Source organism: Bidens hawaiensis, unplaced genomic scaffold (assembly GCF_021521415.1).
Source record: "Bidens hawaiensis isolate Kalapana, Puna unplaced genomic scaffold, B.hawaiensis_p1.1 tig00038203_1, whole genome shotgun sequence".
NCBI classification, from domain to species: Eukaryota; Viridiplantae; Streptophyta; class Magnoliopsida; order Asterales; family Asteraceae; genus Bidens; species Bidens hawaiensis.
This window is the reverse complement of record NW_027496712.1, coordinates 41,524-52,918: the sequence shown is the minus strand read 5'-3', so window position 1 is coordinate 52,918 and position 11,395 is coordinate 41,524. Positions and strand designations below refer to the sequence as shown.

At 34.6% G+C, this 11,395-nt stretch overlaps 1 protein-coding gene across 1 annotated transcript; it reads left to right on the top strand.

Annotated features, from left to right (window-relative positions):
• Positions 1–202: 202 nt before the first annotated feature.
• Positions 203–8,262, top strand: LOC143590184 (nuclear pore complex protein NUP98A-like). The gene is made up of 13 exons (XM_077070738.1): positions 203–263; positions 476–551; positions 1,414–1,680; positions 2,341–2,967; positions 3,062–3,292; positions 3,365–4,017; positions 5,467–5,542; positions 5,635–5,677; positions 5,765–5,903; positions 5,986–6,102; positions 6,171–6,345; positions 6,512–6,574; positions 7,315–8,262. The coding sequence occupies exons 2-13, from the start codon at positions 533–535 to the stop codon at positions 7,992–7,994; spliced, it is 3,090 nt and encodes a 1,029-aa protein (XP_076926853.1). The 5' UTR covers positions 203–263; positions 476–532; the 3' UTR covers positions 7,995–8,262.
• The last annotated feature ends 3,133 nt before the right edge of the window (positions 8,263–11,395 follow it).

The following is an 11,395-nucleotide window of genomic DNA, read 5'->3' as shown; positions in this document are numbered from 1 at the left end:
ATTATTATTTATAAATAAATTTACAAACATGGGTAAACTAGCGTTTGCTTTAAGTTGAAGCTAATAATTCTACCTATTACCCTAATAACCCAAACGGTTATTGTTATTGTTATTGTTATTGTTATTATTATTATTGTCATTCATAAGTCTCACCACCACTGTGACCTATTATTATTGTTATTATTATTATTCACACACCATTGCCTCTTTCTGTCGATTGCCTACAGATCCACGATCTTCATCCTCAATCCGCATATTATCAGGTACAATCATAACCCTAACCTGCATTCGCACCTCGTTAATCGTTTCCTGTACCTCCGTATTCCTTAATTATTGATTACGTCAGCCCTAGGTTTAGATTTTCAATTTGTTCACCGTTATTTGTTTTCAATTGTGGAATACGTATTTGCAGCATAATATGTTTGTGTTTTGTTATCGGATTGAAGTAATCGATGTGTGTTATGTGCTGATGCAGAGTTTGAGATTGGGAGGCTGCTATTGGAGGTGAAGTGTGAAGTAATTGGGCGGAAGTATGTTCGGTGCTAACAGCCGTAAGTTTCGGTGGATTTGTTTTTGAATTATTGTCACTTTCTGTGTTTTGGGTTCTTTATAATGTTTTTGATTATAGGAAAAAGTACTGGTTGGTAATTTTGTAAATATAAAGCTGTAATTCGGTGAATTTGTCATAAAGTTTCAAGTTTTAAATGTCTTGCTAATTGAAGCATTGAAGTAAAAAATAAAGTGTTGGCAGAGTTTTTGTTTTATTTTGTTTTACTATTTAATCTAATGTGGTGTGCACTTGTTTAATGTAAATGTTGAAAGGAGGAGTGTGTCTTGGTTTTCATCAGCTTATTGATCTAAATACGGGCTAACGGTGATGTAAGAATGAATATTTGTCAAAAAAAGTGAAACATAAATTAGATATAAACTTTATTTGTTATGCCTAAGGCGGTAGACAGACAGGCTGGCTGTAGATGAAGTGATAAGCTTTATTTGTTATGCCTAAGGCGGTAGACGAGACAGGTTGGCTGTATTGTCACTCGCTTACTTAGAGCTCCATGTAAACTTAAACCTTCAACAAACAAATGACATATTTGATTTTATAGTCACGCGAGCCCTTATTTTTCAAGTGTTTATTGGAATGAGGTCTTTATGAATCAAGTATGGTTTGAACTTGTAGTGAGCTAAGACTGAGCTCCTTTTTTCAGGAGATGAGCTTCAAGTCTTTTCATTATTTATATATTGTATATTTGTATATAAATATAGATCTAGTATAGAGGTGCTAGATAGAGGATCATGCTATTGTGCTAATATGTATGCCTGATTTATGGAGCTTCTCAATTTTAACTGCATGCTTTCTTAGTTATGATCAGCAAATTTGTGAACCTAACTGTATCTGGTTTATTTAAACAGCATTTGGGCAGTCATCTAGTAGTCCATTTGGGTCTCCATCAGTTTTTGGGCAGAACAATAGTCCAAATAACAATCCGTTTGGTAGCACGTCTCCTTTTGGTGCACAAACAGGGAGTTCAATTTTTGGTGGCACGTCTACTGGTGTTTTTGGTGCCCCATCCTCACCAGTTTTTGGTGCATCATCGACTCCAGCTTTTGGGAGTTCAATGCCTGCCTTTGGAGCTTCATCAAGCCCAGCCTTTGGTGCTTCGTCCTCTTCTTTTGGTGGTAAGACCCTTATCAACATTTTTTTAGTTCAATCTCCAAATATTTTACTCACTATGGCTCTTCTCCAAATTTTATACTCAATAAGCCTCTAAATTGGTTTTTTATATTTATGCTGGTTATGTGAAGAATATCTTAAGTATGTTGTGTAGCTGTTCTGGTGTGATTGGTTAGGATACGGATCATCAGTTTTTTTTGTTCAAAACATTCTACTGGTGGTTTTGTTGAGGACTTGAGGATGCAAATTTTGGTTGAAAAAAGGCTAGTTGTGCATATTTTTAGTAATGCAGTAATTACGTAATTTACTGGTATTACTTGAGTGTGACTCACATTTGATGGCTGAAACATTGTGCATGTTTTTAGTAATGTAGTAACCAGTTAACCATAGATTGTATTTCTCTTGTAACAATTTCTTATGTAAAAGACAAAAAAAATGGCTACTTTCCATTTAAACATCTACTTGTAGATTTTTTTTGGTTTATCACTTCATCTTGTAAAGATACCTGATTTTGGTTCATGATGTGTATGCCTGTTGACTATGATAAGATTAGTTTCATACTTTTTTTTTATTGTAATATTCTCATACTCTTGTGGGTTATGAATTTGATTTGGCCTTCTTATATGCAAATTTATTTGATTCACCTCATCTGATTGAAATTTCAGGTTCATCTGTGTTTGGGCAGAAGCCCGCATTTGGTGGCTTTGGATCCACTACACCGTCAAGTCCATTTGGAAGCTCATTTCAGCAGCAATCACAACCTGCCTTTGGAAGCAATCTATTTGGTTCTTCTCCTTTTGGAGCAACAAGTCAACCTGCTTTTGGTGCTTCTAGCACACCAGCATTTGGTGCGTCAAGCACCTCTGCTTTTGGTGCCACAAGCACTCCTGCGTTTGGTGCCACAAGCACCCCTGCGTTTGGTGCAACAAGCACACCTGCATTTGGTGCTACAAGCGCTCCCGCTTTTGGTTCCACTTCAACCCCTACTTTTGGTAGCACAGGCTCTGCATTTGGCACTTCTGTTTTTGGTTCAAGCACTCCGGCTTTTGGTGCTTCTAGCACTCCAGCTTTTGGTGCATCAAGTACACCAGCTTTTGGTTCTTCTAGCACTCCTGCATTTGGTGCTTCAAGTACTCCAGCTTTTGGGTCTTCACCTACTCCTGCTTTTGGTGCCACCAGCTCTCCTTTCAGTTTTGGGTCAAGTCCAGCATTTGGTCAATCAACATCTGCATTTGGAAGCACCCAGTTTGGTGCCACTAGCACAGCCTTTGGGGCTCAAAGCTCCCCATTTGGTGCATAGCTAATTATTTTGTTCCAGAACTAATAATCTAACCTATGTTAGTTTACTGAAACTTTTATACTAACTCATGATGCACACACAAGCAGGAGCCCAAACCACAGCAACAGCATTTGGGAGCCCTGGGTTTGGTCCACCATCTTTTGCAGGTCAACAACGTGGGGGAACTAGAGTAACTCCTTATGCACAGACACCTGAGGCTGACAGTGGTACTGGTACACAGCCTGCTGGAAAACTGGAATCAATATCAGCAATGCCTGCATACAAGGAAAAAAGTCATGAAGAACTTAGATGGGAGGATTATCAATTAGGAGACAAAGGTAATAATCGTTGTGGGTTTTCTCTTATTACTTTTTCATGGTGATTTCTTGATGTTTATATGTTTGTTACAGGGGGGCCGAATCCTGCTGGTCAGTCTTCTGGTGGAATGGGCTTTAACATGACCAACACACAAAATCCTTTTGCTTCCTCATCATCTGCATTTGGGCAGTCATCTGCAAATCCGTTTTCTTCCACTACATCTACCAACCTATTTGCCCCAAAGACTTCGACTTTTAGTACCGGGTTTGGGAGCTCAACTTCTGCACTTGGTTCTTCTGCTTTTTGTGCTACAGGAGCTAATCCTTTTGGGTCAACACCAACACCAACACCAGCACCATCCGCATTTGGGTCAACTCCTGCTTTTGGGTCAACTCCTGCTTTTGGATCTGCAACATCTGGTTCTCTCTTTGGTACACAGAGTTCATCTCCATTTGGAACATCAACATCTTTATTTAGTACTCAAGCCCAGGGAGCAACTTCATCATTTGGTACTGGCTTAAACTTTGGAAACACCCAATCATCCCCTTTGTTCCAGTCAACCACACCTGCACTTGGGCAAACAAGTTCTCCTTTTGGGCAGACTCCCTCAGTTTTTGGGCAGGCTGCCCCATCTTTCGGGCAGAGTACTCCAGCGTTTGGTCAATCAAATGCATTTGGAGGAAACATGTTCTCAAGCACCCCTTCATTACTAAACACGAGCAGCATGGGATTCAATCAGACAACTGTGAGTTCCTTTGGTTGCCTTCTTGTGTAATTTTGGTTAGTTTATATAATTTTAAATGTTAATAGTGCATGTAGTCTTTATACAATCATGTGAGAAGGGATTTTGGAAACTTTGACATACCTGCTTATACATAACAACATGCCCAAAATCAACTGATGAACTAATAAAACTGCTGTGACTATTAGTTGACACCAGAAATACCATATAGGTGTGCTTATAATACAAAGTCATAAGTAAGATATAGTACAAACAAAATAAATATTAAATGGATGATTTTATCTGTATCCACCTGTGACATTTGACATTTCCGGTTTCAGTAGCTAAATTTTGAATTTAAGTTCTGGTCAAGTCTTATGGAGGTAGGGAAAGAGAACACATAAGAGTTTTATCATAAAACTCTAAACGAATGTGTTCTCTTTTGGTATTTGAACCTTTACTATTTATTACTAACCTTTGGTATTCGCTTTTTGAACATTTTGATATTTGAACTTTTGGTACTTCACTTTGAACATTTTGTTATTCAAGTTTGGAATTACATTTGAATCTTGACTCACTTAAAACTTTTGGTGCTAATTAGATGATTTGAAATGTTATATATTAGCTTTTGTTTATTTTTTATGAAGAATAGTATTATTTTTCTAATACATAATATATTTTAACTTTTTATATTTAAATGCGTTCTTTTTTTAGGTTTCCCTTTTTTTGTGCCTAGGCCCCGACGAGGCCTATGCGTCTTGATTGCGGCCAATGCTTTTGACTTTTGATAACTATGGTTTTATGTTCAGTGGTTTAATTATTGGTGTAAAAAAGCAGTGCCCGATTTGCAGTTTTATTATTAGCTTATTTATATTATGTAAGAACCACCACATATGCGTGCTCTTTTATTTGTTGCCTTATACTTGTGCTTAGACACATACTCACTTGTAATTGCACAAGTATAAGACAACAAATAAAAACATGTCACTGTGTTCGACATCATTTGGGTACAGGGTACATGTATTTCAAGATTCAGATATCTTACAAAAAATAGAAAACACCGTACCCAAATGTATTCCAAGATTCGGCATCATACGGTGTTTTTTATTTTTTGTAAGATATCTGAATCTTGGAATACATGTACCCTGTACCCAAATGATGTCGAACACAGTGACATGTTTTCGTATACTTTTATGACAACCATTCTAGAATGGCTTGGTTATATCTGAATAGTTATCTTTTGAATAGTTCTCATGCATTTGTGAATTAAAGTGGGATTCATAATACTTCTATTTATAATTTAGTATGTATATAAACACAATCTTCATTCATTTGGAATTGTTCATGCTTTTTTACAATGAGATCCTCATTCATATTTCCAACCATTGTTTTTTAAATCTTTTTCCCAATTCTTTGATGCTTGTATAGTTGTATATGTGGTGACTATCTAACTTTTGTTGGTTGCATACACAGCCTTCCCTTTCAATGCCTTTTCAATCGGCTCAACCAACTCAGAATACTGGTGGTTTTGGCCTTGCAGCACCAACAGGTGAACTAATTACTTTCAGTATTTTAGATTCTATTTTAAAATTTTTTCACTAGTTTTTTCACCACGATTATATTATCTTTTTGTCTTGACAGGTGGCACAACAAGCATTTTTGGTCAAATTAATTTTGGACAACCGTATGTTTAACCCACTGTTCTTTTGAACATCTCATTATGTAGACATTATTTATTCTATAAGGAATTTCTCAATGCTTGATTTGACAGGTCTGTCATCTCGAGCCCGGTACTAGCACAACCACAGTCTCACACAAATCCTTTTGGAACTTTGCCAGCAATGCCTCAGATGTCAATTGGTCGCGTGGGAAACGCACCTTCAATTCAGTATGGAATTTCTAGCTTGCCAGTAAGTATATTATATAACAACTTTGTTGTGCCAGTAAGTTAGTATCATATCCTTAACTTACATCTTCTCATAATCTTTATAGGTTGTTGACAAACCTGCTCCTATGAGGATATCATCTGTGTTAACATCTCGACATCTTTCTCAAAGGCGGATTAGGTTGCCTGCAAGGAAATATCACCCCAAAAATGACAGTCCAAAGGTTGAGTGTCACACTTTACTTATTTTCATGATAAATGAATCATGTTGAATTATTTGGTTGCTTTGCAGGTTTCATTTTTTAGTGACGAGGAAGAGACTACGAGCACGCCCAAAGCAGATGCACTTTTTGTTCCCAGAGAGAATCCAAGAGCTCTGGTTATTCGCCCTCTGGAACAATTTTCTGGAAAAGCATCTGCAGAGAAATCGAAAGAAAAAAATGTATCTTCTCCACCACAAGCTAATGGTAATATTTCTAGTTAATATTTTATGTTAAGACGAAAAATAAAGTAAAATCTGGCCACTTAACCAGTCTAAATGCTCTACAAAATTTTTGCGCATGTTGAATGCTTCTTGTATAAATCTGTCTGCTAAAACTTTTCTTGTCATTAAAGTGTATTCTTTTAATCCAGGTCAATATACTGAGTTTGCTTCTACCACACATCAAAATGGTCGAGCTACAGATAACGGGAACAGTAAGATAATATCTTATATTGCATATTTCAAACAATTTCAAACTTTCTTTGTATCTGAAATGAAGGGTTAATTTTGATGAAGTTTTAAAGCAACACCTTTGGGTATTAAGGTTTAGAAGTAACAAGTTCGAGTCTAAGACTAGCGGTCGTTAACCTTTTCTGTTAAATGTGGATAAAGTGACCAAAATACTCTTCTATGACCGCTGGGGCGATTTACGTAATTAACTCTATTTTGTTACAGGGATCATTTGCGTAATTAACTCAAATGCAAAATTATTACGCTAACAGTCCCTCACCTAGGTTATATAATTAGTTCGCAAGTGTGAAAAGACTGAAATGCCCTTGAATATAACAGAAACGTTAACGTTAATACCCAAACTCGTTACAGATTGAAACCAAAATACCCAAACCACAGGGACCATTTCTGTAGTTAACTCTTAAAAGTATTAGAGTTTGAGTTGAGTCGGTTTGGTTAGTTATTTAAGTTTATCGAGTTGTTTCAATTCATTATATTTATTGGTTTTTATAGTATAAATTTACAAGTGTTTTGTGCCATAGTTTTATAGGGTTAGTGGTTTATGTTTAATTTTCATTTTTATCATATTAGTAAATGTTGATTATTGTTTTGATCCATATCGTGCTTGTGCCTCTTGTTTCTAGGCCATAAAATGCATTTTAAGCTTTACTGCCTACATTTTAAGCTTTAATGCCTGTTTCAGTTAACCATGAATTTCATGCAGGAAACCATTCTGAAAATGGCATTTTCAAGGAACAAACTACTACTGTCAAAATAACCCAGAAAACAAACGGTGCACACGATGATCATACAGCCCAAAAATCCGACTCATACATCACCTTAACTGGTCACCGAGCTGGGGAGGCTGCAATAGTTTATGAACATGGGGCAGACATCGAAGCACTTATGCCCAAACTACGCCACTCAGATTACTACACTGAGCCTCGCATCCAAGAATTAGCCGCTAAAGAACGCGCAGAACCAGGCTTTTGCCGTCGTGTAAAGGACTTCGTAGTCGGGCGACATCACTATGGAAGCATCAAGTTCCTTGGGGAAACCGATGTGAGACGGTTGGATCTCGAGTCTCTTATCCAGTTTAATAACCGTGAAGTGATTGTTTATATGGACGAGACTAAAAAACCGCCTGTTGGACAAGGCCTTAATAAGCCTGCTGAAGTAACACTCTTGAACATTAAATGTGTTGATAAAAAGACGGGTCGCCAGTTTACCGAAGGACCCAGAATTGAAAAATATAAAGAAATGTTGAAGAAGAAAGCTGAGGATCAAGGTGCTGAGTTTGTCTCTTATGATCCGGTTAAAGGTGAATGGAAGTTTCGCGTTAGCCATTTCAGTCGGTACGCGCTTAAAGAAGACAAAGATGAGGATGACACTCTGGTTGAATGATATACATACTTGCAAACTTGCACTCTGTTATTGTGGTTTGACGACCAACTTGTAACAACTTATACGTTTCTTCGCTTTGTTTTTGTGTTTGTTATCAAGTTTGTTTGTGACAACGTTCGATCCAGCAAGACAATAACATTGGTGGATTTGAACGAAGAATTTTAATTTTTGTTATGTTTTCTTTTTTCTTTTAAACTGTGATGTAACAGTCATGTTGATTTTGATGTTTTTGTCTTGTCCCTTTTTTGTTTGTGATATATCGAATGATCCGAGGGCTTTTGTGTTTTAAAACTATTATCATTAGCAACTTATGCTAAATTGACAACCCAGGATATCGACTGATCTTCGATAACAAACTTGTTTTCTCTGAACTTTCCCCAACATGTTTTGTAAGAGAGATCTAGTGCCTACAAATTAGACAGGAGAAATCACCAAAATGGTCATCTTGACCAATAAGTTTGACAAGTTAGTATTGACTTCTATAAAGTTTCAGTTAAAGCATTCTCAACCTATCCTTCATCCCAATCTCTATAATTACACTAAAAACACAAGTTTTTTACTAAAATGGGACGGGTGAAAAAACTATTTACTAACATAGGTGATTTAAAACTTATTTATCAAAATAAGTGTTTTGTTGTAATCTTACATTTTCTCACTCTTAATTTAGTAATTTTAGTGGATAAAAGCAATTCTTATTTTTTAAAATAAAAGATAAGTAAAACTCCCTCTTATATTATTACAATAATATAAATGTCAGTAATATTACATTAAATTAGTGAAACTTATTTTGATGTTCCAAGTATTTAAATTCCGTGTCTTTTTAATATATGTATATCGTTTTAATATATTTCAAAGAATACTTTTCTTCGAATGACATTCAAAGAATACAGTTGTTTAAGAATATTGTTGTTTAATTTTGTATCGTATCTTTTATTAAAAGTTTATTCAAAAAATGTTTTTTTAATCAGCTAATAGGTTTATAGAACATATAAGAGGTTTCAAAAACTAATTTCAAAATTTTATTATTATTGTAATTACTATATTAATTAAACTGTTTCTTAGATTATGTCGTAAACTATACCGAATGTCAATATTGTACCGGTAACGATACGAACAGATAACGACCGAGCAACATTCACTACAAGGAAAACCACTTTTAGGGATGCCGCATGTCGCCCCTAAAGACCCTAAAAATCGTCGCTAATTGATATTATCAGAAGCGGTGTGAACATTCTTTTTTTTATCTTCAATTTGTGTAATATATTTAATTCTTTTTAAATGTAGTTTAAAAAAAAATGGAATATTCGGTAGTGACATGCTTGTGTTTATCTATGTTTCAATCCAACACAACGACCATTAGTTTTATTCTTGAAGTTTATATAGTTTTGAAAAAATATTTTTGCATATTCAGATGCATTTAATTATTTGGATCAATTTTGATGGAAAAATATTTAAAAAAAAAGTCTTTTCTCGTTAAACTGATATATTAAACAATTATCATTCATGTATAATTTTTTATTCATGTTTTATATATTTTGCATTTACTTTGTACATAATTTGTATGATATATAATAAACAGATATAATAAACATAACTATATTTTGATGTAATACATTTTTAAAAATTACTAGCCATTTACTTTTATAGCTTTAATATTATTGACATTTTTTAATAACAATTACTTTTATTCACTAAAATTAGGAGTGAGAAAATGTAATATTCCAATAAAATACCTATTTTGCTAAATAAGTTTCAAATCACTTAATTTGATAAATATTTTTTCCACCCATCCCATTTTGGCAAAAAACTCCAAAAAACACTGCATTTTTCTTTTCTGTTTAATTAAATAATATTTTTTTATACTTCTGTCATTACAATCTTCTCTCCTCTTTATTCACAACAAATTCAACAAATGTTAAAAAATAAATAGGGGCAAACTTTGTTTCCCAAAATTTATAAAAAATCAATATCTTTTCTCTCTCCACCATATAATTATACTCACAACCACTTAAAATCCCAATCTATAATTTACAAACTCCCATCACAAGATTAGATTTTGAAGGATAGGATGAGAATGCTAAACATTGATGCCAAATTGCCAATTCTACAAATATGTTTGGAACCAATCGTCATTATAAAACTATGCATTGTGGGCTAACATCCATTACGACATCATCTTTTAACACCTTGAAATAGTGTGTCACACGCACTAAAAATCCACCCGCTTAACAGGCACCCGAGAGAAGAGGGGTGGGGCCCATGTAGCCTCAACCAGTTATATTCTTTTTCTTTTTTTTATTTAGTTATTTAATTTTTTTAGTTAAACCATATGTGATAGTCGAATAATGAGTTAGTTTAAAACATAATAAATGATCCAGTACAATAGTGCTTAATCGCACAATGGGTACGTGACCAAAGATCACCGTTGATATCATAAACTACGCGGTAGCAAAATTGAAATTTCTTTCAATTTAGTTTCGATCCAATTGGCCATCTGCAAGTAGGAGCGTATTGGAAAACTACTTCATTAACTTCTTTCAACTAATTACAAATCAATTGAATATCTTGTGACTGCAACAAAATAAGTAATTGATTGAGCGTTTAATTGAATTATCAAACTATATATAATTTAGCGTTTGAATGATTAACTAAATATGCCAAAAAATTATAAAAATAACCTGACTTTTTTGAATGATTATAGTAGCGTTGACTATCTGATTACGCGCCAACCATTCATCTTTCACGCCAACTCTTACGTCTCACGCGTCGTGCCATCATTTTTCTTGCGCCATCTTGCAAAAATATACACATGATTTTTTTTTTCTCAAGCGCCTTTTTTCGTCTTATTACGCAGAAAGAACACGCCGCTGGTTAATTGCTAGTTAAGTGGTGATCGAATAAATTTCATGACTATTATCACATTCTTTTAAGTCAACATGTTAATTTTGATAATTATTCAATTTATACAGTCTATACAAAATTCCTACTAATCTATACGCCAACACATACACAATAGAAAAAATATTATATACACATAAAGCAAGCCGGTCATGTGATCATTGGGTAATGGTCCACGTTTATCTAAAAATATATTTATCTAAAGTGCCACGATTCGTAACTATATTAATAACCATATTTTGGACTTCATTCATTTTATTTTTGTGTGAACTTTAAATCACAGAAAAAAGTTAGCTTGACCAAAATGTTTGTGTTAAAATGGAAGAGAAGAAAATAATATACGCAGGAAGATTGAAATGTGGAAAAAAGGGTATTGCCAAAAATATTATACATAGAAAATACAACAAAGATACCCGAAACCAAATTTTCTTTTCTTTGGGAACCTATTTTTCATGGTACTAAGGTGTGATGTAAAATTTCATGTCATTCTGATCTCGTTTGGA